The 27740-nt window shown below is 42.4% G+C and overlaps 2 protein-coding genes across 3 annotated transcripts; one reads left to right on the top strand and one right to left on the bottom strand.

Annotated features, from left to right (window-relative positions):
• Positions 1 to 1094: 1094 nt before the first annotated feature.
• Positions 1095 to 14917, top strand: RB195_011527 (uncharacterized protein; the record flags this gene model as incomplete). Its single annotated transcript, XM_064192979.1, has 34 exons — positions 1095 to 1246; positions 1466 to 1581; positions 1823 to 1958; positions 3981 to 4089; positions 4285 to 4376; positions 4445 to 4516; positions 4647 to 4767; positions 4848 to 5039; positions 5257 to 5442; positions 5578 to 5679; positions 6112 to 6258; positions 7484 to 7570; positions 7627 to 7760; positions 8351 to 8507; positions 8574 to 8705; positions 9219 to 9331; positions 9415 to 9612; positions 9865 to 9973; positions 10089 to 10187; positions 10606 to 10740; positions 10810 to 10909; positions 10968 to 11147; positions 11898 to 12046; positions 12112 to 12261; positions 12323 to 12532; positions 12602 to 12766; positions 13055 to 13144; positions 13204 to 13290; positions 13352 to 13467; positions 13553 to 13684; positions 14065 to 14205; positions 14337 to 14478; positions 14561 to 14795; positions 14856 to 14917. The coding sequence occupies 34 exons, from the start codon at positions 1095 to 1097 to the stop codon at positions 14915 to 14917; spliced, it is 4548 nt and encodes a 1515-aa protein (XP_064050562.1).
• Positions 14918 to 17698: 2781 nt separating this feature from the next.
• On the bottom strand, positions 17699 to 27077 carry RB195_011526 (uncharacterized protein; the record flags this gene model as incomplete). 2 transcript variants are annotated; one of them, XM_064192978.1, is made up of 8 exons in its annotated part: positions 17699 to 17777; positions 17851 to 18068; positions 22119 to 22190; positions 22258 to 22377; positions 22629 to 22691; positions 22886 to 22950; positions 23213 to 23272; positions 26939 to 27077. In XM_064192978.1, the coding sequence occupies 8 exons, from the start codon at positions 27075 to 27077 to the stop codon at positions 17699 to 17701; spliced, it is 816 nt and encodes a 271-aa protein (XP_064050560.1). The 2 variants fall into 2 exon arrangements, with proteins under 2 accessions (XP_064050560.1, XP_064050561.1); XM_064192977.1 differs by lacking the exons at positions 22886 to 22950; positions 23213 to 23272; positions 26939 to 27077 and having other exon boundaries at positions 22629 to 22679.
• Between the last annotated feature and the right edge of the window lie 663 nt (positions 27078 to 27740).

Below are 27740 nucleotides of genomic sequence, written 5' to 3'. Positions count from 1 at the left end.
TCTCCGCTGCCTTCTGTTTCCCTCTCTTTCTCCTCCTCTCTCCCTACCTCTCTCTCTCTCTCTTCCCTCTTCTTCCTTCCTCTTCAACAACCTCTGTCAATCGGGCCCTTTCTATCGCTCACGTTTGGACGTCGAAAAAAGTTAAGTGACGCCTCAATTAACACTTTACAAACAACACAACACTCATTCGTTCCTGTTTACGCGAAATTACACAACTCCTCACCATAACTTCTGTTTACAGCACTCAGCCAACTATGGTTCACATCGGAACGTGTTTTCTCAGTAATCACTCAAGTTCTAAGAGACTCAGTGACCTTTTTCATGATTTCCGGTGTTGGTTATTTCCTTTTCCCAGAAGAAAATTTTTTTTTTTTGGAAAAGAGCGATGAAATTGTGTTCCTGTTATACCAGGCGCAATACATTTGATAGGTATTGATCAGGTTTAATTCGAAGCTTTTACGGGGATTAGCAAGTTTCTCCTCCATTTTCTTCGTTTTACCGATTTTTCTCCATAATATTCTTGTGTGGGATTTCCAAAATTTTATAGCACGTCCTCACTATGAACACAGGTGTTTTTCTCAAAAAAAGCAACTGTAGCCTTTCTTTTTTTTTTATAAAATTAACTACTGCCGTTCGATTTTTATTTTTTAAAATCTAAATCTTATCCAGATAGTGAGAGTACGCTGTATAGATAACTGATAGAGTAGAGACGCAGGAATTGAAAGATTGTTGATCGAATACAGAGCATCGTTCCCGTCTTAAGTCGGTGACCAGATCTTCTTTGTTTCTCTGTTTTCTCCATTTTTCGCATGCTATTTGTTGTGCTCAATTATTGTGCAGCTCTGTGAATAGCCAAGTCTGATCCGTATCCGTAACGTTGCGTAATCCTACAGGTTTTTAGAGCTTCATACCGAACACGTTCGAATTTATTGACCAATATCATCCTTCCATAGGCTTCTTACCGCTTCTAGTACTCACATAATCGATTATGTGTATATTTCCGTGTTTTTTCTTCGTAATTTTCACATTTTACGCAGTTTTTTAAAAAATATATTTTGTTGCATCGCAACACTCATCTTCTGCAATTACAGACAATGCGCTGGTTGTGCGTTTTGTCTCTGATCGGTTTGGTGGCCGGAGTGGTTACGGTACAAGCGGTATGTCCTGCTCATACGTTCACATGTGACGATGGTTCTTGTATACCGGAAGATTGGGTTGGAGATGGAGAAGCGGACTGTGATGATAGGTACGGTACGGTGGCTGCAGACGTCAAATAATCGGTAGTTCCGTAAAGCAACACTATGACCGAGCGTTAACGTCACAATTTCATCGAACGGATCCATTATTTGCATCGTACTCGCTTACGGATCGGATACATACGTCTAATGATTTTCTGGATTCAGATGTTAACAAAGATAAACCGAGGCTAATGTCCGTTAAAGTACATTACAACGCTTTGTTTCAGATCCGACGAGACTGGACACGCAACCACTAATCGAACGAAGGAAGTGGATCCGTTCGATGAAATTGTGACGTTACCGACGCCGAACAATCAACGAACCAGCAACGAACGACATCCGAGTACGTAATCGCGTACAAATTTTGGAGAATTTTGAGGAATAGAGGGGAGGAGATCAAAGTGGGCGAAAAAAAAGCCGTGGAAGGACCACCAGTCTTTCCGAACATGGCAACATGCTGTTATTTGTGATGCATCTCGGTTTTTCTAGAGATAATTTCAAACGAGAAAAAAGAGGAAATAAAGCACTGACAATTAGAACCACATCCCCGAGGCCTAATCCGTGGAGTGATCTTTGATCTTCAGGCGATGAAGCATCGAAGGACTGCCCGTACGAACATCAACTCCGAGTTGATGAGTGCGCTGAACCAACTCTATTGTTTTTACGCGATGTGAACGCTATCTACTTCGAGAACTCCAGTCTTCTAGCAGACAAAGAAACGTGAGTTATTGATTTATTGATCTCCAGACGTTTATCACCGGTAGAAATGTGGTGATACTGGCATCAATTGCACTGGAATTGATGCTATTGAGCAAGAGGACTACTCTAAAAAGATAAAGATTGTATCCTTTAGGCAAGGAAAGTTTTTTTTTCACGTTAATCTTCACTCTCTTTTATTTGTTTTTTTTTTCGCTTTTTAAACTTTCATTCAAGATCATCTCGTCACTCACTACCTCTTTCCCCGTTTTTTTTTCTTCTAAAGGCAATGTGCAGGTTGTTTGGTTCTTCCTACCAATAATTTGAATTCGAGACATTTTTTTGCATGTATTTCAGCGAAAAATTACAGTACCTTCTAGAAATCCAAAAAACATGTAGTTAATGAGGAGTATTCTTATTAGTTTACCCTACGAAAGAACTCTTTACACCCGAACCTATTACGAATTGCGAGCGTGTAACGTGGATTTTATGTCCCATCGCCGGGATGTGAAGGGTTGAGTTTTCGTGAAGCGTCGAGTAAACTGATTGACCGTTCGGTCCTCTTTATCCGCACGTTTTTCGGATTTATATGAGTGTTCGACGTTCTCGTTGAGATTTTTAAAGGTTACGTTCCTAATCGTGCCCACTACTCGAAAGAATCAAAATTTGAAAATTTTCGCGGGTGCTGCTTCCAAGCACGAATGCAACTGCTACACGTACGAGATTTTTTCTTTTATTTCTATCTGATTTTTAGTTCTCCTGGTTTTTTCTTTTTTTGTTATGATTGGATTATAGCTTATGATTAGAATATTTAAAAATTGGGCGTTTATTTGGATGAATCACCAAATACTACTTCACTTAGCTTTTTTTCCAAATCAATAACATTTCTTCATTTATTCAAGGATAATTTTTAACAGTTTTTCTCTTTACATGTCTTAAAATTTCACTTGAAATTTTGGTACTTGTGTTCCAGTGCTTCTTTCTAATTTTAGCAGCAACAACAAAAAAAAATCCGTTTCATCGAATCCACAAATGAATGGTTTCGTGTTCGCTCACAGTCAGATACCTGTTCGAAACCTCACACATGATTAAAGGCATCACCCACGAATCTGAGGTGGTACGGATTTCAGGTGGAGTATTTTTAGATAGTAGATTATGGAGAGAGGGGTGATTCCGCCCATTTCTTCCTAACAGCCGTAAAGATGCGGCGCGCGCACACGGCTGGCGCGCTCCAGTCGAACTTCTTGTAGAAAATAGCGCGCAGGAACGCCGAAGCCGTATCTTCCGAGACGTTTTTTACGGCAATTAGGAAGAAATGGACGGAATCACCCCTTCTCCATAATCTACTATCTCGTATAAGAATACTCCACCTGAAATCCGTACCACCTCAGATTCGTGGGGTGATGCCTTTAAGAGTCTCTAATAAATTGTCACATACTTCTCATACTTTTTCAATTCCCAGATTCTTAAAATACTTTTCAATTCAATTTTTAATGTAGATAGAAGCAATCAGAGCGAAATTTGAAGTATTTCATTCTTCTAAACAACTAACTAACTGATTTTATCAATAGATTTGTCCAACAGCAACATTTCATCAAACCCATCCTTTGTGGCCAATTTCTGGTTGTTGTCAGGACAAAAAATGTGAAAGATTGCACAAATATCAAGATTAAAAATAGGTGAAAAAAAGCATAAAAATAAACTTTAAACACTAAGTAGCAAAACTATTATGAAGAGTGTTACAAATAGTTGGAAAAATAATAATAAAAGTGTAAAAGGTAGTGTGTTTTTTTTTTCTCAGTCCGGCTAGTATGTACATACCTAAGCGGATTAGCGCGTTAACGTCCAGTTGAGCCCCATTGTTTCGTTTCACACTGGTTTCGAACGTTTAATGCGTTAATCTGCACTTTTCGTTCTTTTCAAAAATTATTGTTTCGCAAAATTACTCAGAATACTGCAAAATATCCTATGTATTAAAAAATATAATCTGGAAAACTGAGCAATAGTCTTTTTTCTTCTGATTCGACCTGGTACTTCTCATTTCAGGCAGTCAAGAATTGAAAAAGGTTGCGAATTAATGCAGGAGTACACGATATGTGCACAAGGAGTGTCGGCGGCTTGTCATCCAGATGAAGGTGTGCAAGCGTGGCGTGAGGTGTGTGCATATCGATTTATTGATCTGTGTCTGCAAAGTCTGAACTTTGTCATGACCCACACAACGTGGAAAAAGACACATCGAACATTGAAGTCGTTTGAAGCATACATTGCCTGGGAAAAAATTTGAAAAAAATTCTTAGAGGAACAAATTACCGACCCAACTGCGGCAATTATCGATCAGTTCGAATTTTAGGTGGAAATGTATGCTTGCCAATTACTAATCCCTGCTGTACGTGAACATCGTCAATGCTTTGACAAAGCAAGGAATCCTGGTTGTGAAGTGAAGTAAGTGGATCGATATGCATTTCTTTCACGTAAATTCAAGTTCACTGGGAATTTGTCACAATTTTCAGATTTGATCCGCAGGCATCACCATTTTGCCGTTTGGTCACCTCTGTCATACAGGATGTCAACTGCATACAAAAGTAAGCATATTTTTTTTCTATGGTTGTTTTTTTATTTTTGTGTGTGTGGTCAGCACTCACCCCCATGAAATTCGATCTTCAGGAGAATTAAATAAAAAGAATCTATGTCATCTAGAAATTTGAATCCTAGGCATCCCGAAAGTTGCTCGGAGGCGGCGCTTGAGATGCTCGAGCCAATCATTGAAGAGTCGCGACAGATCACAACATCGCTCAGATGTCGCGCCGTAAGCGATGTCCCTGCGGTCGAAAAGGTAATTTCAAACATTTATCGATTTTTCAAGCGGTCTTATCAGTACACAATTTTCCTTTATTATTTTTCGAAGCTATTTAGACAGCCACATCTGAAACTGCTGAGGAAGAAATCACGCCTAGTGCCACAACGACGACAACCATTCGTAGAGCATCGCTGGTCACTTTGCCTCCTTCATCAACGCATAGAACGATCGGACCAGTTGTCCAAGAAACACTGTCTGCACACGAACAGTCCACAACGATAGAAATGCCTGTGGAGAACATCGGAAGGGTGAGATTAAAATGCACAGGACAACTGCCACTACATTACTCTTTAATACAGTAATGTAGTCATAATGCACTGTAATGTAGTCTCTTAGTAAACACTCGAGAAAAAAGCGCAAAGATCACAGCCACGCCCACTAATCGATACGTGATACAACTTTCGATTGGCTGGCTGACTGCTCTGCCGTGATTGGTCCATTGTTTCTATGGTCTTTCCCGTTCAGGAACTGAAAATCAACATGAGCGATGCAGTGAACTCAATGTATTACATATATGATGTGTGCTCTGCTGATTACTCTAAATCGCCATTCGCCGCGATTGCTGCAAAGATGTGTAAACGGCAAGACGAGATCGCAAAGCACAGCGATTGTTATCAAACTACTTTGGAAAAAGAGAAATGTGCAGCAAGAGTGAGTTAATTGCCTCAATTCCTGTCAAATTCACTGGGATTTTTGTCGTTTGATAATTTACTTTGGAAAGGTATTAGAGGATTATCCCTTTCTCACACTGAGGTTACTAGACAATTCAGGAAAAAAAGTATTTAGGAGGCTAAAACAGAATGCGAAGCGCTTGAAGCATTCAACGCCAATCTGGATTGTGCCATTGTGACCATGAATGATGTGTGTGAGGTAGAAGCACAAAATGCGGTACGTTTGTCTCAGTTGTCCTGAAATTATTTGACACCGCAGTAACTGAAAAAATTGACTTCTTACTAGAATCAAAAGAGTACAGTTGGATTTCCTGTGATGAAATGTTGGAAATGATGTACGAAAACCGCAAAGGGAAGCAAGTTCCGGTGGGGCCAGTTGTTTGTGACTCGGCGAGAACTTGTCCCGACTTGCTGTGGGACCAGTTCTCGCCTAGTCACAAACGACACCTCAAGTGCGAATACGAAGCACAGCTATTGATGGAGTGCTATCACTACTGATGGGACTCAAACTTCCATCTTAAGGTTGTGGGTCGAAACGGGGACTTTTCTTTATTATCTCCTCAGAAAAAAAATAAGAGGATTCAAAAAATAGTTTATTTCACAATATTTAAATACATTTTTGGCATGCTTGAACAAATTCTTTTTGTAGGTGATCGAACTGCAAGAAGCGGTTAATGACATCATTATCGAACGAAAATGTTTCGAACAACGCGAGAAAGCCGCCGCACCAAAAGAGCCAGTCGATCCGGACGAGTTCCGACTTGACACGAAGATGACACACTGTACTGATGAACAAGTGAGTTTTAATACAAACCTCCGAATCAATATATTGATCTCGCCAATCGCCGAATCGAAATATACGAACGGAATCTATGACAGAAAACTTTTTGGGCTAAATATGTCTTTCTGTTATTGGCAATCGATCTGAAATCAGTCAATCAATAGGTGGTCACCAATCCGATAAATAAAGGTGATAATTGCCTGACTATCGTTTGATCGACACAACAGCATTCAGGATTAGGAATGTTCGATCTGCGTCTCCGTTCTTCCGTATACTCTCTCATGTGTCCAGCGATTATCAAAGGTCGAGTAGCGCCAACCGGTTGTTAGATGAGAAGACTCAACTCGTTTCAGAGGGAATTTTTGCATACGAACATCCCTGTATCGAAAATTAGAAATAATACTTACCTGAAATGAAAAATGAATGAACGAAATGTGGACAAGGACTAAACTATAACCTGTACTGCTTATACAAAAAATTCAGCGTATTCATTTAATAAAAGCTTCTTAACTCCATCATTCCCTCCTACTCCTCCTCCCTTCCTTCACCTCTCCCCTCTCGCTCCCCTCTCCCTACCAAAAAAAAAGAGAGAGAAAGTTGTGTAACTTCAAAAGACAAGAAATGAAGTGGGAACCTGTGGGAAGTGGGTCCTCATTCAGTCAATTTTTCTCCGAAGATGTCGTGGTGTTGGTGAAAAACTGTACTCAATCGAGTACTGCTTATAGCTATAGTAGATTGCAGTAATACCCTCTCTTTCATCTCAGTATAGTTTCTTGTAGCATTTTGCAGAAGAAAATAAAAGACAGGATTAGATTGTGGATTATTTAAGCGACCAATCAGAGCTGAGCCGAAACGCGAACCAATAAAGTACACCTTAGTCTGCGTGTCTATCGTTTTTACTTTGAAAGTTCTTAAAACTGGATCCAGTAAGGTGGAATAACCAGACATTGATTTTCAGAAAAATAAGGTATTGAGAATGTATGGCGCATTCTAAGTAGTAAAAGTTGACGAGAACTAGTCCCTGATCGATTCTTCTTCTAATACAATTTCGTAATTTTCTTGCAGTCAATATCTGTAGCCTTGCATATATACGTAGCAAAGCAGAAGCAAATTGCATATAATCCTGAATACCTGCGGGGAACAGTTCTCGCCAAATCTAAGTGTGTCGGGCAACTAAACACATGGTTATCTAAAAATTCAAAAATGTCTCAGTTCCTAGTCTACTCGGGAAATGTTTCAGGAAAACGGCGCATTGGCATGTTTAGTGGAATTGCTCGAGATCAACAAGCAGTTGGCACAGTTCCAAAATCTCAACTTTTTGCTTGAGGTAGGGAGTATAATTTTCTCGCACAGCACTAATGGATATATTTCTGGAATTTTCAGATAGCCAGCGAAAATTCGAGTGTGGTGACGAATATTTGCGAACTGTACGGAAAATATGAGAAATGTTTGCAAGCAAGTGTATTTAAGGATAACAAAAGATGTGCTTTCGCTAGTCCACTGAATACGCTTGCCAGGTTTGTGCACAGATTTCCGATACATTAGATTAGGACACATCGAGAAGAACATTCATTCCCTCCAAAACTCCATCAAGTTAACCGAACAACTACCAATTTATGGATACGACGAGAGTACGGTAACCCGAATTGTGTGTATGTGTGGCCAAGATTTTAATGGTAGACGTTAATGTGTGGAGTGCGATGGGAAAACCAGATGTGAAAGCTATGCGTAGGTTGGGAGAGGGAGGAAAAAAATGGCACTTGTCGATCTAGTACTTGCAAAGCTGAAAAGGAGGAAATTTGGTGAAATATTTCATTTCTTTTTTCTATTTTTACTTTATTTCTATTTTTCATTAATTAATGGGTTTTACGAACGGGACGCTACAATTCGGGGGAATTTTCCTAACGTTCTAAGGAATTTCAATTTTTAGTGGAAAATGTGATAAAAATCTGAATATTGCGGATGGATGTTCTTTGACAATTTTTCCGAGCGACCCCAGGATAACATTCATTCAACATAATATCCATTCATTGGTATCTGAACCCTATTTGACCAGGGTTCTTATTGATCATCCTGGAAGATTTCTTGTATTTTTTTTCTCTTTCAGGATTGGCCTAGCTCCCATCTGCTCAATCGATTCGAGGCCGTTGCTGTCCTCACATCGTGACTGTCTTGTCAGGCTTGCAGCTGAAGCTACCGGCCAATCCTCGAATTGCCAGAGCGGACTATCCGGACTGGGTCAAACTGTAAACATGATGCTGCAGGTGGGCACTACACAGCTTGTTCATCCCACCTCTTTGGAAGAAATCAGTATCTATGAGGTTTTCAAGGGAATCCATGGCGAAGCACTGCTATGTAAGTCCTTCTATTTGATCCGTGACACTTTCGTTTGTGGCGAGAGGGCGGTTGAACAACAATGCGATGCTAAAGCACTCGAGGATCTTGGGACGTTGAAGAAGCAAGTAAGTAGCCAGCAGCAACCAGCTAGTCTTTCTCACTTTCTCGTCCAAGTATTTTTTCCAGTTCTTGAAATGCATGAACATTCAATTACGTATACAGAAAAAAAAGCAAACATAAAAACAAGTAAACAAACAATGTGCACAGAAATATTATGAGTATGAACCGTCAGTTTGCGCTGCTACCCGCACAAGAACAGCCTGTGGAGTACCGACGAAGTAATTTCGGTTTCCCAAGGAAACAAGAGACATTTCGAGCTAAATAAACACTCAGAAGATAACAGTTTATGATAGCAAACAGTTGCATCGGCCGGGAATCGAACCCGGGCCGCCCGCGTGGCAGGCGAGCATTCTACCACTGAACCACCGATGCTTGTACTTCACGTAACACGAGCTGTTATACTTAATCGGTCCAGTTGCGCTATGCAGATTATGGAACTATCAGAAAAAAATCCGATTAACAAGGAAAACATACAAAACAAAAGAAGATGCTTCAAAAGAAGTTAAGGAATGTTTCAGATGAGTGAACTGGGCGAAGAAGAAGGCTGCCCCAAAGAACCACCAGCAAATCTGGATGCGATCATCGCACGACCTGTTAAACGGCCCACACCACCACCACTTCCACCACCAAGGTATATCCTGAAACCACAATTTATGTCACCATATAATAGTCACAATCCAGAATCGAAAAATTTCTCATTTTTATCTCTTGCAGACGTCCTTCTGGTGCACCAATGGCACGTCCATTGAACACAGAGACGCCGTCTGATGCTAGCACAAAAGTTCCGGAAGCGCCTATGAGTCAAGAGCCAATAAATCCCATGCAGTCAACGTCTTCTGCTGTTCCGCCCATGGTACCCTCTCCGGCACCCGCCCAACAGCCAGCTGTTTGTACACCAGAGCAACAGAAGAAGTGGGTTAAACGTTCAGTTTTAAATAGTTGTGACATTCCGCAAGCATATCTGTGGTCCTGCAGCGAACACTAACAAACGGTAACGGTAACAAATCGGCAGTCGGCCCCAGTTGTTTTACTCACTCAAGATTCTTAGATCTTCTTTCCGTGAATCTATTAAATATAATTTGTCGTCTTAACCTTTGTAAAACATATATCAATTTAGAATAAGTCAACACAACTTTCGAAACTGATCAAAAGATTGGTTTTTAGATTCGAAGAATGTGTTCGACCACTTACTGCTTTCCAACCACATCCACTCTCGGTGATCAAAATTCCGCGACAAATCGATGAGGCCTGCGAGGAGTTCAAAAAATTCCAGGTTGGTCTCTTAAAACAAAGTTGGGAAAAAATAAGAAAAATGCGCCAAATTATCGGTTTCATTGACGTACATATTTTTCTTAGTATTGACCAAAGAATATGTTCCGCATTTACAGACATGCGTTGCTGACGTCGAATGTCATCCACTATGGGCTAAAGGCATGACGGCTATGTTTTCTTATGCATGTGGAGAAGGCAGTGAAGGATACAAAAAGGTTGGAATACTTGAACAGAAATGAATTTTGCATATTCGAATTTTATGAACAACTAGATGTCCACAATTCTTATGAAGGTTCTATGAGTGTCTTAATTTTTGGCTGAAACAGTACTTCATTCTCTATTCCGACAATTTTAATCTATTCATGGTAAACTATATCGTTAAGCTGTGTAGGATTTATGAAAGAGTGGAACGTTTTCGTTTCTGTGTCGTTTTGTGTGCAATAGCGCGTGCGACCGGTCAACAGTCATAATTGTCGTACGATTGAGGCCACCGTACGCTGGTTTCGATTCAATGATTGACTCTATATGCTATGCTCAAGCTTACGAAAAGGTTATAGCTAGCGAAGGGGAACTGAAATTTCCATAAATTGGATGAGTTCCATATTTTTGTCAATTACGCAATTGTTTTCTTAGGTTCGACAATGTCTTCGTAAAATCTCCGCTGAGGAAACCGTGAAGGAGTGTGTCACAACGTTTTCACGAGGTGCTCCAACGCAAGCATGTCTATCTGCTAATGCTTTATTGACGTGTGCCATTGCTCCTATACAGGTAGGATTCCTTTTTTTGGATTTTTCTTTTTGGTGTAGCTACCCCATTTTTCGATATTTGATATCTTAGACCGAATGTGGTGAAGAGACATCGGAATGGGTTATCAAGTACGTGACGAAGTTCGCTACAGCAATTGATCCACGATGTAAATTGGCCAGTCAACTACCGAGTGAGTTCTGAGAAATGAAGGCGCTCATAGAGTCGAATGTCTTCTAATGAAGTTTCAGTTGGAAAAGTGATCGGCGTTGGTTGCACAGCCGAAGAAGAGGCCATAATTGAGCACTGTGCCGCTCCGTTGAACGACATCGGGGCTCGAATGGAAGAGTTATTCCAAGGTGGTCTCCAGGCTATGATCAAAAATGTCAATAGCCTTGCTCCTGTCTTCGCCGGCGGTTGTAACTTGACAGGTCAGCGGATATTTTCTTTCTGCTCTGTATGATTACTGATTCTATTAGCTTGGTCTGAAAATTTTGCACCAACTTCCACTTTTTCAAACAACCATAACTTTATTGCTCAAAAATATCAGTAATTGAAATAATGACCATCATTATCCACTACGTATGTACGCTTCACCAGATTGTCAAATCCAAAAGTCCAGAATTCTGGCAGCTGCGAGTCAAAGGCCAACTATTCTCCAGTAATTTTCCATCTCTATCATATCAACACTTTCTCTTCCTTCTTTCTTTCTTGACGGTATTTACTCTACCTTACTTTTCAATTTTAACTGTTGTTTATTTTCAGTTGTATATATCAGCATGTCGCTCTTTTTCTTTGCGTTTTTTTTTGCTGAACTTTTACTTTTTTAAGTGTCTGCGTGGCCAGGGTGAGGGGGGAGTAAAAATCTGATTTTTTTAAAGGCATCACCCGGGAGATGCGGCGCGTGCACAAGGCTAGCGCGCTCCAATCGAACTCCTTGTAGAAAATAGCGCCCCGGAGCGCTCGAAGCCTCATCTTCCGAGCCATTTTTCACGGCGATTAGGAAAAAATGAGCGGGATCTCACCTGTTTCTGCAATCTACGATCCCGTATAGTCTTTGACCATCGAAAATCCACGTATCACGTCAGATTCCTAAGGTGATGCCTTTAAGGAAAGAACCGAAACAAATTCTATTTCCACATCTTATTTTCATTGCTATTGAGTCTTCCTTTTTATTGCAGACGAATTCCGGCAATGTGCTGCATTCCTTCTTTCTGGAAGAACACCGTGCGTAGTTTCTTCGTGTATGATTCATGCAGGAGATGGTATATGCGATCAACCTGACCCAACAAAGGCTATTGATGACAATTTAAGCTGCGTCTTCGCGCAGGTGAACATTTGATTTCTATTCAAGGAAATCCTTCCAGAAATCAATGTTCTATATTGTCTTCGCAGGTCCAAGAGCCCTCATTTGCTAAATGTGTCCGCTCAACTCTCACCACTGTCAAACAATTCACCCTGAGCTCATTCCGCAACATCCTGCCCAAATTCGTCGATTGTACCGAAGAAATTGTTCGCGTAAAATGTGGCGAGACTCCGATTAAGGCATGTTTATTCGTTTGAGCCGTCTATAGCACTCCACAAAGAACAACCGAACATCTTTCAGGTACTTCGTGCAATGTCATCTCCAGACATTTGTCCGGTAGGTCCCGCACCGATAGTTCCCGTGAACAAAACTCCTCAACGAGTCGAACCACAACTTCCCACATGTACCACCGAAAAACGAGAATCATTTGATCAATGCACACGACCATTTTACACCAGATATCGTATGCTGCCTGTTACGCTGATTAACGAAATGGAAAATATGGATCAGGTACCCTAAAATACTATACGAAAAACAAAATCTTGAGTTCCAAGCAGAATTGCATGGGAAAGTTTCTAGGTTTGCTCGGATGTCTCAATCATGGATGGTTGCTCAATATCTACTAGGATCTGCTCTTCGGCGGAGCAAACGGCGCTGAAGAAGATGATCGAGCAGTTGTGCGCATCGAGACAAGCGTTTGATCACTACAAGATCTGCTTAAAAACTGTTGCAAGCAGCCCACAGGTGTCTAATCCACATTTTATAATTTGTGTTAACATTTTGAAAAAGGGTGGTGTTCATACTTTGCGCAATTGACGAAGGAATAATGAGCGAGCGAGCATGCCACTGTTAGAAAAGAGATTTATAACGTTCTGAAAACTGCGAGATGTCTTAAAAAGGAGTTGGTAGTGAGAGCGAAAAAAAAAAAACTAACTCCGTTCTGAATAGTTCGGAGGTTTGCATTGTTCCTGAGATTTCTGGGAAATATCTCATCCAGATGCGAGTTTGTGTTTATTGTTTTTCACTTTGAAGGGTACCTCGTGCATGTCCGAGTTTATGTCATCAACTCCCGGAACTCGATGTTCCTCTCTACAGAACGCAGCCACGTGCATGGCTAAACAGGTGTGTCCACCTGCGATTATCAGAGGACGAGTTCCCTCTCCACGAATGCATACGTTAAGGTCCGTGACGCATGCGGTGAGGATGCGTTGACGTACGCATTCGCAGCGATGAACGACTACGCCAAAATGATGGATGGTCGATGCAGGGTAGGGAATAACCACGTAGATGATAATTGATTTATTGATTCTATTAACGTATAAGTTTCAGGTTGACAAACCGTCAGTGTCGATCGCCACTGGATGCTCTGAGCAGGACATGGTCGCATATCTGTCATGCGAAAGCTCAATCGATCCATTCAGCTTCCGACCAGTCTCTATTATTGGGTAGGTGTTAATATAAGATTGCGCCGAACGAAACATACGTTATCGATTGGCGCCGCGACGAATTAGTGGATCGCATTAATTTCAGCGATGGTACTAAATGGGACGAAATGTGCACAGCATTCACAACCTCATATAAACCTTGTGTGGAGAAGATGACTTGTCGATTTGAACCCGTCTCAACAGCAAATATGCAGTTGTTTGATGGCATCTGCAACAGGTGAGTCGACTACGGTATATATCAAGGAAATGAACAATCAGCATAGTGATGGCTGTGATGTTCTGAACACAAACGCAAAAAAGAAAAGGAAAAACTACGAAATGTAAAACGGGGTAGAATAACTGGCCAGGATTTTGCGAGAGCTGGTCCCCATCACATGTGCATTTCGTAAGCTGCCATTATTTTCTTATGTTTGGCATATCACCTCTGTTTCATCTTCTATCCATAAATGTCTCGTACATTCTTTTCTAGTTTGCTCTGAAACTGAGGAACTAGCACACAGTCTCAGGGACCACTTCTCGCCCATCTTAAGAGTGGTCTCAACTAGAAGTGCTTTATCGAAAAAAAACCTTAGATAGTGAATGAGCTAACTTTTTTAGACCATTGACACTTCGAGACCAAAAGTCATACGGAAAATGTCTGTCCGACTACACTAATACGGCAGCCGGTCAGAAATGTATTGCTGCAATGGCTGAAGTGGATCCAATGGCTGTTGATGCTCCAAGCCAAATGTGTAAAGTGTAAGTGATATTCTAACTCAAACATCTGAGGAAATCCCTCACCAAAGAGTACACATTAACGACCGCGCCGCACTTGATGTGGGCGGGGCGATTGCGTCAGCAGCGGCGCGTTAAATTTTGGCCGTCCTTAGGTTGAATTCGGTGCTCCAATGTGCTGGCAGCGACATCGAGAAGGAATGTGGATACGATGCACTGTTGCACGTTTACGAGCAACACACATTATGGGCACAATCATACAATAAGAGCTGCGTTGTCCAATCTCCAGAACCTAAGGTAAGTGGCTTAGTTTGGGTTGGAGCAGGTTTGTTACATGTCTTTAACCGAACCTAACGACTCATACTAACCATTGTCTCAGTCCGTTCCATTTAACACACTGGACCAATCGAAAGATGTGGAACCTCAGCATGTGACACGAGACGAGACGACGCCACCACTCCAGAAGGACATCTCTCCAATCGTTATTGGTGTAGATGTAACCGATATAACGACAACACCACCGCTTCTCGAAACCACAACAACAATGATGATGACCGACGCACCGGAAACCACCGCAACACATCCGAAAGACATTACTACACCATCGGTCAAAGGTACGGAATTTCACGTAAATCTCGGGAAATCCCCACATGAGCATGAATACTTCATTACAGGTTCATCGACGTCGGTGCTCAGTATCATACTGGTATTCTTCATCACTTTGCGACTGTTCTAATATGGAAATACAACTCGAGAAAAAAAAACGTGTGAAATTAGTTGCTTAGCGAGAACTACGACGAGAATCGATGCTATTGACGGACTTTTGCACAAGAAAAAACTAAGCCCAGACATACACACATTCCCTCATCATTGATGATCTGATCTTATCATAACGCATGCCTTATTTGTCTAACACAAGGACAAAGGCATTGCCGAATAACTTTCTGTGGGGTTTTTCTGTTCATTAATCTAAAAAAATGGTCGTAATTGTAGGACACATGTAATTTGGGCACGGAATTTGAACAGATGCATGTGTTCTAGAATTACGGAATACACTCGTAACCCTAAATAATAGCTTCCTCTAGAAAATTTGACCGGAAAATCCCCAATGCAAAGTCACTATTGTCCTATTCTTCTGCAAATGATGTCATTAATGTGAAAAGTGATGTCGTTCAAATTTCCTCGAGTGAATTAGATTCCTTTTATTGAACAAAATTTACACATGTACAGTCTTATTCACATTTCATTGCCATCTCGATTCACTAATAATATATTCTATGTTGCTATCATAAGCGGGATATATGAAATTTTAATGCTCTAAATAAACATTTCTGCTAGTTGTGTACAAAAGTCGGGTGATTTCATATTTAGTACAAACAAAACGTCGAGTAAGGAACCAACCAACGACAATAACTCCTGCGACGAGTTTCTTCCCAGGACCTGCCTTCTAGTGCAACGAATGTGCAGAAGGAGAATGAATAGCACATATTTTATAGAGAGCAGGAGCGTTCAACCGTACCCAGGATTTCTAACTGTAACGCACGTTAGGTAAGTTGTTGACGCGAAAATGCGGCATATTGATAATTCGCTTTGAATTAGAGCATCCGAATATAATCGGGTCAAAACGACATGATGCCCCGTTGCGTAAGCGGCTGCGCACGAGGTGGCGCGGTGGAGCGCAGGAGAGGGGGGGGGACCCTTTCTAACAACATTCATCGCCGAAGTTCGCGGGGGCCCCACTTCGATCCCAACCGCCGACTCCATCGCATCGCTTCGAGTGCAGCCGCTTACGCAATTGCACCGTAGTTCCTGTCGTTTTGACCCGACTACAATTGCGGAGTTGAACATTTGTGATGTACTGCTGGACCTGCTGTTTGCGCTATTTTTTTTTTGTCACGCGCTTTGTTTCTGGAAGTGGTCAAACTTAGCTCTTTTAGTTCAGTCATTTGAAGTGATCAAATACGTTCTAACATGAGATGAAGGATCTGAAAAATCGCTTGGATTACGCGACACCTCTAAAGACTGACATTATCTTGGTTGTACTAATCTTTCGTATAGTAATCCTCGCAAGGTGTCACCAATGGTGAACGCATGAAAGGGCATGATATGCAGGAACCAAAACAACAGAATAAATTCAAAAAATCTTAAAAAAAAAGCAATATTCAACCAAAAATGCCTCGCGACTAACCTGACGGAACAGCGGATTGTGATCCGTCGACTGAAAGGGAAGCGAACGCAACGGAATGGGCGTCTATGTCCCTCCATCCGGTTTTTGGGAGCTTCCATAGTTGGGTTAAAACGAATTGAAGTTCGGCGCAGTTGCATGCGTGGCTACGTTAAATATGCCGCGGTGGAGCTAAAGGTTAGTGTCGAGGTGGAACCATCGTAGGCTTCGCTTGGAGTGCAGGAATGAGCGGCCCTAGAAAGAGTCCCACTCAACCCCAACCGCTACGCTCCACAGCGCTGCCTGCGCATTTACACCTGGCTTCAGATCCCCTTGATACGACGACTATGTTTACAATCGGGTCAGGTCTGCACGGTGCAGTTACGTACGTAAGCGACTGGGCTCAAAGTGGCGCGGTAGAGATAGCGATTGGGCCGGTGATCGAGGTTTGACCATCGCGAACTGTAGCGATGGATGGTGTTAGTGAGGGTGCCCATGGATACTAACCCGTACACTCCATCACGCCGCTTCGAGCGCAGCCGCTTACGCAACTCCACCGTGCTTCATGTCGTTTCGACCCTATATGCCTGTAGGAGCATCCACAAAGTGCATTTGATTGGAGCCGATGCATTGGTTAGCCGCCTGACAGAACAAATTCTAGATTGAAAAAAGCATTCACTCTTACAACTACAACAAGTTTTTTCTTTCGTTCTATAAAATCGAGAAGATGGCAAAATTAAGGCAGAGAAGAGAACTCGGAAAACTCGGACTTTCTGAATATAAGATGGGTCACTCAAAAAGAAAAAATGTTAGCAACATACTGCAGATGAAGCGACATGGAGCACCAGCCGTAGTTGGTTGGTCGACCATCGCGCGCGCGGGCGCGGATACGTCACACCCGCACATACCGAACCATTGTTAAATGACCCGTAGTGCTCGTAATGTGCTAACAAATAAACGGACGGAAGTTCTGAGATGAACTACATTTGTCGGGACTTATGTTGATAAAGACTACCGCAGTACGTAGTATGGTAGGCATAGCTTTACTGAACTTCCTTTTGTTCGACGTCTTTTTAAACATTATTTACTCCAATCTCAGCTTTATTCAATGAAATTCCGAGAACCAATCCGGTTGTTCGAAACGACATAAATAGGTGCTTGCACAGGAGAAAAGAGTTCTCTTGTATAATAAAGAAAATAGGTACTAATCTTCATGAATCAACGAAAAAATCTAAAAAAATATCTTCGATACATCAACGACCTTGCAAAAAAAAAAGCCTAATGGGTGTCACGACATTGTCAGAAATGCTGTCTAATCCATGTGATACTTCGAAAAACAGGAAAAATAAAGATTTAAATTACCACAGCAGAGGAGACATGACCAAACTCATCGAATTGAGGAATCGAACAGAGATCCGAAGCGCAGACATCACTTAAGGAAAACTCGGACTTTCTCGAATATAAGATGGGTCACTCAAAAAGAAAAGAAAATGTTAGCAACGTACTGTGGACCGGTAGAGAATGATGCGCCGGTGTGAAGTCCGCCAAACATCTCTTTTTCCACCTTTTCATTCTTGCCTGTACAGTTTAGAATTTTCCGTGAAGACATTGACTTTTGTTTTGTGGAAGCGTTTAACGCGGCCACTTTCTTGATGAGAAGTGCTTCTTCATAGTGTGCGATGTCGTTCTTCAATTTTTGGTTTTCCTTTAGGACTTCAGCAAGCTGAAAAAAAAAACACTGCGCATGGTTTAATAAGCAACACACAACATTTCAGCTGGTTAGAACTTATTATGAAGACAGCGTGTCACGAAACTGACGATGTTGGCAGCTGTGTGGACAAATATACAGTTCGGGATGTAAATTACGAGTATGCCTTTGGCACCCTCGATTCCCCTTAATATTCATGAAAAACGGCATGGGATCGGCGTTTTATTCCTACGAGGTACATTGGGACGTCGCTGAGGATGCCTCATTGACTTTCGACCGCCCGCTCGTGGACGCGGCGCGTCACACGTCACGTGCACATGCGCGTCTGGCGGTGCATTCTCGCATAATTCCCAGGAACAAACCCTGTTTCCCATGCCGTTTTTTTGAGGACGAGTATGGAAATTAAGTGGGATTCCGCTCACACTTGTAATCTACAGGCTGATCTCTATATTCGCCTACGGAAACCCCAAGAGCTTAGCGTTAGCTTTGCGATACGTTCCCAGTTGATGGGGGCAAAAGGATAGAAGCGAAGAATGAGGCTCACAGTTTCATCGCCGGATTTAGGCTTGAGGTACTGGAGACTTAGCTCGATCATGATCTTCACCGTCGCAGAAGAAATCGGTGAAGTGGGTCCTGTGCAGCAGGAGCCTGTTTTTCCCGCAGGAATCACTGCATGCGACATGTAGTGCTAGAGGTGCGAGAAGACCATTAAACAATTAATGAAAAAAATCGTTCTTATCATGTGGTGATCGTATTAACCACATTTTACCATTCACTAAGTTTTCAATTTTAGATCTGTAGAATGAGCTACTTTCGGAAGAATCGAAATTGGATGAAAAATTGAAATGGGATGGGTAAAAACGACAAATCCCTGGCGGTTCAACCAACCCAGCTTGAAGAGGGTGCAGACGATTGTGGGTCGACAAAACTGGCACTTATACTCACTCGGGTGAAGTTATACTGACTCGGGTGAAATGTAGTTGACAGGGGGCACTCAACCGCACTCTTATTTCCGGAAGTGAATAACCAAGTCAGTCAGGGTTCTAAAACTCAAGCATTAGTCCTAGAGGATCTATGGCGTATAGGCTAAGCCTAGCCCCTTTCGGGAACCATTTTGTTAAAGGCATCATCCCACGAATGTGAGGTGGCACGGATTTCAGGTGGAGTATTCTTATATGGGATAGTAGATCATGGAGAGTAAACGGTGCGGAAGATGCGGCGCATGCACAAGGCTGGCGCGGTCCAATCGGACTCGTTGTAGAAATTAGCGCGCCGGATCGCTCGAAGCCGTATCGTCCAGGCCGTTTTTTACGGCAATTAGGAAGAAATGGACGGAATCACTCTTCTCTCCATAATCTACGTCCACCCTACGTCCACCTAATCGGTACAAATAACCACTTTCTTGTATGGTGTCATATTCTGCCACTGCACTGCAGATTGGAGTAAAACAGCTACAAATATAATCGTCACCGAATGTTTTATATTGCACATTAAGAAGTAGTCATCCATTTTCTCGTAACAGAAGAGCAATAGCTCGCAGGTTAATACAAGCGCAACTGTTCGTTGGTTTCCAGATCGAGAGCGGGAAAATTCAAGGGTCCCACCGCGGAATTGCGTACTGTAAAGGTGCGGACGCCCCACGGAATAGGAATGCGAGGAGGTCGTGGAGTTGTGACCAGCTGCAGTTTTATCATTATCATCGACCTGGGTAGACGCGACGCGTTCTTCCTCTCCCATCTGCCTTGGACTAACTGAGTGTGTTATCGCGCACAACAAAAGGTCAGACACAATCGCGTCCAAACAACTTGAAGCTTGTTGTTGTTGTTGTTGCGTTGCGTAAGCGGCTGCGCTTAAAGCGGAGCGTGGAGCGTAGAGATGGGGGTCTAATAGGGACTCTTACTGGCACCGGTCATCGCTGCATTCCGAGTGAAGCAAGGGATGGTCTCATCTCCAGCTCTCAAAACCGCAGCTCTACTGCGCCGCTTCGCCAGCACAGCTGCTTGCGCAACTGCACCGAGTTCCAGTTAGTTTTGAGCCAACTATACCATCGCTCATACGGTGTGAGTCAAAAACACGCGCCCTATGCGTTGCGTCCTACTACCATGTGTCTGCATTAGATAGGTAGCGTGATATCTCCTCAGTTCGTCGCAACAAACACAGTACAGTAACATACAATAACAAAAATCGCTTTATATATGTTCGCACTCATAGAAAAATCTGTATTCGTAAAGAATATGGTAGTGGATCAAAACAACATGGAGCTTGGTGCAGTTGCATGACTGCGTTCGAAGCGACGCCGTGGAACTAGCATTCGGGATCATTGCGGGCTGCAGCGACGACTGGGGCTAGCAAGGGTCCCTTTCATATCGTAACCGCTGCGCTGGTCCCAATTCGATCGCGATTGTTAACGCCACCGCGCCGTTTCGAGCACAGCCGGTTACCCAAATGCACAGAGGTTCAACTCGTTTTGACCTCCGCTTAGGAACCGTTCGGTTTTGCACCCAGGCGCTTACACCATATTACACTATAGACCAAAATGTTTAGAATGCATGTTGAATTGGTTGATTACAGAGCGAGTTCAAGGTACATTGGAAGCTGTTGGTCACCAGGTCATCCGCCGTGCCTCATACAAGATTTTCGACTACCTTCCGGCGACTTCTCGACGACGACTGTACTTTGTGAGATGTTTCCACAGATGCGAGTCTGTCGAGTCAACTTTGTAAGTTCGAAAACATATTGCCTTTAACTTCACCTTTTAAACTTTCGATGTTGCTTGCCCGCGTTCATGTATGAATTTAATGTTCACGCATGTCACTTGTCTCTGCGCCCAAAAATGCAAGGAATAGTTTCCACAAAACGATAAGCGGCGCCTCATAGCATGTATGTACAGCGACGAGGTACGCTCAGTTAGGAGGAGACGGTCAAAGGACGTCAAGGGACGAAATCTTAGGTTAGTTAAACGCCTAAAATTTCAATTTTGCTCGGTTCTACATCTCTCTGAACAGAACATTGCATTCATTACATTTTGAATTTATCATTACTTCTGAGCGATTTCCAGTCATTTCTCCTAATTCCAAGAGGTCAAGTTAATGAATTTGTTGGTTGGATTCCACCTAGCAAGTGGAAATCGCTACTAGAGGAGGTGTTGCATTTCCCAGAACAGAAAACTGTGTGGTACCTGCAGGTTCCACAACAAACATGAATATATGACATGGTGACAGTGACAAGGATACATAACAGTATGACTAAACATCATGACATTCGAACCGAGGTCTATTTTTGCGCTCAACCCAGAAACCCTCCGACTTATACATCTTGACCGGTTCTGGGGAAATTTACTTCGAATTCCAGATTTCTCCGGGAGTATAGTTGGGTAAAAACGACATGAAGCACGGACCGTTGCGCAAGGGGCCGCGCTCGGAAGCGGTGCGGTGGAGACAGCGGTTGGAATCGAGGTGGGACCATGGCGAATAGCAGAGGTGTGTGGCGGTAGCGTGGATCCTTTCACGATCCCAACCGCTACGCTCCACCGCTCCGCTTTGAGCGCAGCCGCTTGCGCAAATGTCCGTGTTTCATGTCGTTTTGACCCGACTATAAATTCGAACTATTGAAGTCATCACTATAGTTGGGTCAAAACGATTCGAAGCGATGCGGTAGAGACATCGGTGGGAATTGAGGTAGGACTGTGGCGGACTGCAGAGGTGGGTGGTGGTAGCGAGGATCCTTATCCTATCCCAACCGCTACGCTCCACCGCGCCGCTTTGAGCGCATCCGCCTACGCAACTTTCCGTACTTCATGTCGTTTTGACCCAACTACACCCTTGGCCATACGCGCAAAAGTCGGACACAGTGCTCTGACCTCTTTCACTTTTGTACGGTTGGAGAAGGACCCCTTCACTTTTGGACAATTAGCGAAGGGATCCTCACCATTTAGGCTGCACCCCATGAGCTGGACCCCCTTCACCTGATGAGGGTCCGGCTCCTCCTGTCGCACCTATGCCCCCCGGCATCATCGCAAAACGCCAATTTCTTCACTTCAAATTAAAAAAAAAGAAAACGGCAAACCTCTTCCTGTACATTCTTCAGAGCATTTTTTATGGCAGTGCTACGAATGTTGCCGTTCCATGAGTTCCAATTCTGAAATATGTTGCAAACTCACTTTATAACTAATTTTCTTGTGATCAGTTCGTGGTAGACAAATAACCTTTTTCAAATGATCCAATGCATCTTGAGGGCGTTTATCAACAGGGATTTCTACGATCTTCTTAATCCAACCCGTCAACGCATCCATGGTGCCTGCGCGTTCGAGATGAAGACGAAGAAGCTGAAGAAACGTAACTTTACGTAGGAAGACCATGCATCCTGCAACACGGTTCCTGTTCGATTTCTTGTTTGATTTCTCATACAGAAACCTAGATCGTTGTGCTAGAGTCCTACTGCAAAACAAGAGGATCTAACTCATCTTTCGGTTATTAAATCAGAGAATAAGTAAGGTCCTCTCTCCCAACTAAATTTTACGCAAAACCTGAAGCCTTAAGGTACTAAAGTAAGAGGTATTCATAGTACGCAACTCACCTCCGTGGCTTTCTCAGTTCGGTCCTCTCCGGATTGTTGGCTTTTCTCCATCTCGTGAAAACGCTAAAAGAAAACACATTTCAGGCGTGAAATAACTACCTTTTATGGATCCTTCATGACCACTTGGTCCCGTCTAGCTACCCCCTTGACGTAGTCAAAAGTCATAGAGTGCCAACATAATCTATCCTTGTACTGTATATCAGTATAACCGTCAAAAACACTGCTATCATAGCTGATAAAGGAGCAGAACTACTCACGTGGAAGTCCTGCACGAGAACTGGTGCTGGTAGCCTCCTTCCGAACTTCACGACAACAAATGCTCCTTAGCTGACATGTGAAGTTACCGCTTTCTCAGACCAAGGCGTGAGAAAGGTGGAGAGAGACTGTGCACGAACGAGAGAGCGCTCGCACTTTCTCAGCTGGAAGCGTGGGAAATTCTGATTTTACTCTATTTTTAGGGGTTTTAACCCAGAGAAGCAATATTTTTTTTATTTTTAGGGTTTATAACTCAGAGAAGCGATATTTTTTTCATATTTTCGAGCGATGATAGGCTTACGAGAGAAACGGGATTCTTATCGTCTTACGTTTCTTAGTGTTCCCATCAAGGAAGCCATAGTCGACGGTGAGATTTTCTGATTTTCTCCCTGAAAACAACAATGAACTACAGTTAATGTGCGGGTGTGGGACCCATCAGGTTGAAGAGAGTAAGTTTTGAGCGTTTTTTTTTTCCTCAGAACGAGAAATGTACGTAGAAATCAAAAGTGTTTTCAAAGTTTCATGTACCATTCGATGAAAGATTTCTCACTCCGAAAGAAAGAATCCCGAAAGAAACGAAAGAAGAAAGAATCCGATTCTCGTTTTTAAATCTTTGAAATGAGCCGTCAAATTGTCGAAATGGACCATTTTCGATACTTTCAGTGTTTTGCAACTAATCAAAACGACGGGGTCGTTGAAGGTGCTTTTGAAATTGGGGTTGTGATCGTAAGAGATCGAATGAGGCATGAGAAATCGTAGAACAAAAAAAACTCTGGAAAATTTTTCAGAAATACAGGAAAGAAAACAAGGAAAAACCAATAAGCGACGTAGAAAACTATTCGTCGATGAGAGGAAGTTGTTGAAAACGATGAGAAGAACAAAGAGTAATATTGTGAAGTATACTTCCAGCCAATTTGCAGTAGTTTTCCATGTTTTTCAGAAAAAAAAGAAAAAAAATGTTCATTTAACAGACTGCGATTGCATTGAGTGAGGGTGATCCGTTATCGAGGTCAAAATCCTCAGATTTCTGAAGCGCAAGGATTGCAGTTCCTAAGCACTGCTTCTTCTCTATCCACAGCACCAATAGAAACCAATCTCAGCTTCAACGACCTTATCGCCTCCATTAATTGCAGAAAAAAATAAATATATAAACAATTGATGTTGAAAAACTCCATTCTATCTACTTGACATACTACTTTAATGAAAAGGAAACGACAGGGACTCATAGAACTAAAATAAAAGAATAATAAATGTAGGGTCTTTTCGAACGATGTACAACATCATGGAAAAATCCTTGACTTTTGTGTACAATTTCACTTTGACAAGAAAAGTGGTCACGACTTATTCTCCAATCTAATGATGCACTCATCGTCGCCGAGTAACGACGTTGCAATGAGTTCCGTTGCAAAATACTTCGAGAGCGGACGTATTTCCTCAGAACTGTTGAATCTGGTGTGGTAACCACTCAGTTGCATTTCATCCTGGTTCTGTGTCCAGAGGATTGTACCCACTCATTTTTTTAAACAATATTTAATCAGAAGCATAGCAATCAGCTTTTATTTAATAGAGATAATTAATTATTAATTGATATTCAATTGATAATTGATATTTAATTTTAGAAATTATGAGCTCAAAATCTTTACCACCGCTCTCTTCTTATTTTTTTCTTTTTCTTTGTTCTTTTTTTTTACCACTCCGTTGTTTGTACGGAAGAGTCTGTGAGTGCTTCCAAGTCGTAGCTGGTCTGAGCCAGAGAGAAATTCATTACATCGAGGTTTCCGTTGTACTTTCTAGCTTTCTCCTCCATTTTTTCGTTTTACTAGAGAAAAAAATTTCGCAAATGAGAAATGACTATGTTCTGTCGAGTCACAAATTTTGTAGTCGGTGCTCCGCTTTCCGCTCGTTCTCATACTATCTCTGTTTCCGACGGGTGAACTGGTCAGCTCAGGTGCGATGGGAGGGAGAAGCCGGACCTTCCTCAGGTGAGGCTCTGGCTCATGGGATGCAGCCCAATTGGTGTGGATCTCTTCGCCAACCGTCCAAAAGTAGGGGTGGGAGGGTCCCCCCGCCAGCCGTCCAAAAGAGAAGGGGGTAGGGGCACCGGCTCTGACTATCGCTAGTGTGCTGGTCAAGAACACTCGCTCAGTCACGCCTTCTGTGGAAAAAAGTGTCTTTTTTCTTTGAACACTATGGACAAAAAAGGAAGGCATGCGGCATCTCTGCCGTCTCTGATAGCAAGTTCGTAGTCGATGAGCCTCTTCGAGTCCTTCTCTGCAAATTCGAATCACAGATTATTAGAAGAGAAGGCAAGAACTAATAGGCTGAAAGTTGGGTATTCTGCATTCCTAGTCATCTTAACTCTTTCTGTTCCGTACCCTTAAATCTACTCTTTGCTGGGAAATACAGCACCGATATCCTTTATCCTCTCACACTTTTCACACAAAATCAGCGGCTCCCGGAAACCCACTACCTCCTGAGGTATTCAAGGAGTCTAATTGCTTCGGCTTCTTAGGTAAAGACTAGCACCAGCACAGAGTCTTTAGAAAAACATAGACATAATGAGTGAATGGTTGTCGAAATGATTCAAATGTATGCGACACAAGTAGTATCGTAAATCCGTGCGTTATTTTGAACAGTCATATACGCTTGGACGAGATTAAGTGGATTTAAAATATCGTCGCGTAAGATCACCTCTAAATCCAAAATCTAAAAAAAAAGTGACTTCCCCATTTGATAAGGTGATATTTCATAAATGGGACAAGTTCATCACCGGAAATGAACAGCTGAGTCAGTCGGCGCTCTAAGACCTAACCGATGCTAGAGGATCCTTAACTTGTAGGCTAAAGCTACTAAAAGAAAAAAAAAACAAAGATAGAACTGGAACTACTAATCCTTTCACTTCACCAAACTCTTCAAACAGGCTTACTGGAAGTGAATAGCTAAGTGATATCATGTAGTAGTTTCAACCGCAAGAAAGGACTAAAAATGACCTGAGGGATCGCTTCTCCGCAATCCGGATTTCACAGCTAAGAAATACTCTCCGAGACAGGTGTGGTGCAGTCAGTTAGAAGTCCGCTGTATCCGCACGGTATCTGGTTCGAAACCGCCCTGGCGCAAACCAAACCATCCATCCTTCCTGGGTCGATGAATTGGTACCAGACCTGTCTGGGAGGATAAAAACACTGACTGACTTGGCTGACCCTCTGAAGTCATTGTGCAGGGCAGCACGCGTTCCAAAGCCTTAACGATTACGAAGTGAAACTCGTTGGCGCATCCTAAATGGATTGATATTCCAGTAACTTTATCACTTTAAATATTTTCTTGCTCTAAGGACGATTCTGGTGCTTCAAAGCACAGTTCGAGGGGAGCAGCGTTGAGCGCCCCCACCCACCACCAACTACGTTTTATTCTGGAATTATTCTGGCGCTATTCTGGAATTATTCTGGATTATTTGTGTGTGTCCGTAGATGCACAACTCGACGCGAAGTTGTTAGATATTCGAAGATGGGGGAAACGATATATGATTATCCCTTTGCGAAAGTGAAGGAGGTTGCACACGATCCTGCATGAACATTATTTGTTTATTTTTGTTATAAAAAACATCGAGGATAGATAGGGAAAGCAGAACTCACGAAACCTAGCGAAAACGGATACGCCGGGAAATGTGGTGCGTCACGTTAGCTCGCCCCGAAACAAAAATGCAGGAATGAGGATTCAGAGAAAATCATGCAAACGTTGTTTGTCTGTAGAAAACGAAAGTAGACAGTGAAAGTACACAAAAATGAGGACATTGTAGAAAAAGAATAAACCTGTTATGAGTCTTACATGTTGAGGAGAAAAGCACGAAGAAAGGAAAACGGAATAAATGTTGTACTGTGTGTTTGTGACCCAGAAGCAACCGATGAGTCTTCATGTGAACTCCGATTGATACTACCGAATTACAGTGTCTGGAGAGGAATCGATCGTTTTGAAAAAAAAAAAATGAATTAAAATCCGGTATTCTCGAACTCGATACTGGTATTGCAACTCGTCGATTGTCAAATTGAAGCGAGAACCAAGATTGTTAACAAACTTTATTGCGGCTAACGTTTCAGCGTTGTCGCCTTCGTCAGAGCCTGGAAAATATTGAGCATCATGATATGGGCCGTAATAAATTTCACTAACAATCTTGGCTCTTGCTTCTGACTCTGGCATTTGACAGTCGACAAGTTGCAAACTCTATGCCAAGATTCGAGGAAAGTCGAACTTTCGCGCTTCTTACTAGTATTTTTGCTTATTTTAAATTTATATAAAAAGAGTGAACAATCTGGGAGAAACTTCTGTGCTACGTTTGTTCCGTTTTTACTGGAAACAGAAGATTCAACTCGAACTCAAAATACCCCCCCCCCCCCTCAAAGATGTATGCAGAAGTTTCTCTCTGAGACCAGAGGATAAAGGTGGATAGATGCTTGCAGTGGCAATTTTGGCCTGTAGATAAAACTGACACGTAATTCCTTAAATGATTACAATTACATGCAAATAAAGGATAGAAAATAAAGTCTGACGTTAATCAATCCGCTTGGGACCTTCGCCACAACCTTCTCTGCAATTCAGAATCGTTTGAGGTTTACGAACGTGTAACTGGCCTATACAATGACTTGCGTTGGATAGTCTTTCATCCCTCCGTGTGGGACCTTTGACATTTTTGACTCCTGGTACTTAGTAGTTGTTAATATTTTGTGGATAACATATGCTAGCTTGAGAACTTCTTGGATGACAATGGCGAGGGAACGAAACGAGTGGAAGAGATGCTGGGGCCCGCACGTCGAGTGAAGACGGGCCATCTAAGTAACTAAGTAAGTAAGTAACAGATGCTTT

The sequence above is a fragment of the Necator americanus genome, chromosome III (assembly GCF_031761385.1).
Source record: "Necator americanus strain Aroian chromosome III, whole genome shotgun sequence".
Classification (NCBI taxonomy): domain Eukaryota; kingdom Metazoa; phylum Nematoda; class Chromadorea; order Rhabditida; family Ancylostomatidae; genus Necator; species Necator americanus.
The sequence above is the reverse complement of the archived record's forward strand: the minus strand, read 5'-3'. Positions and strand labels throughout refer to the sequence as shown.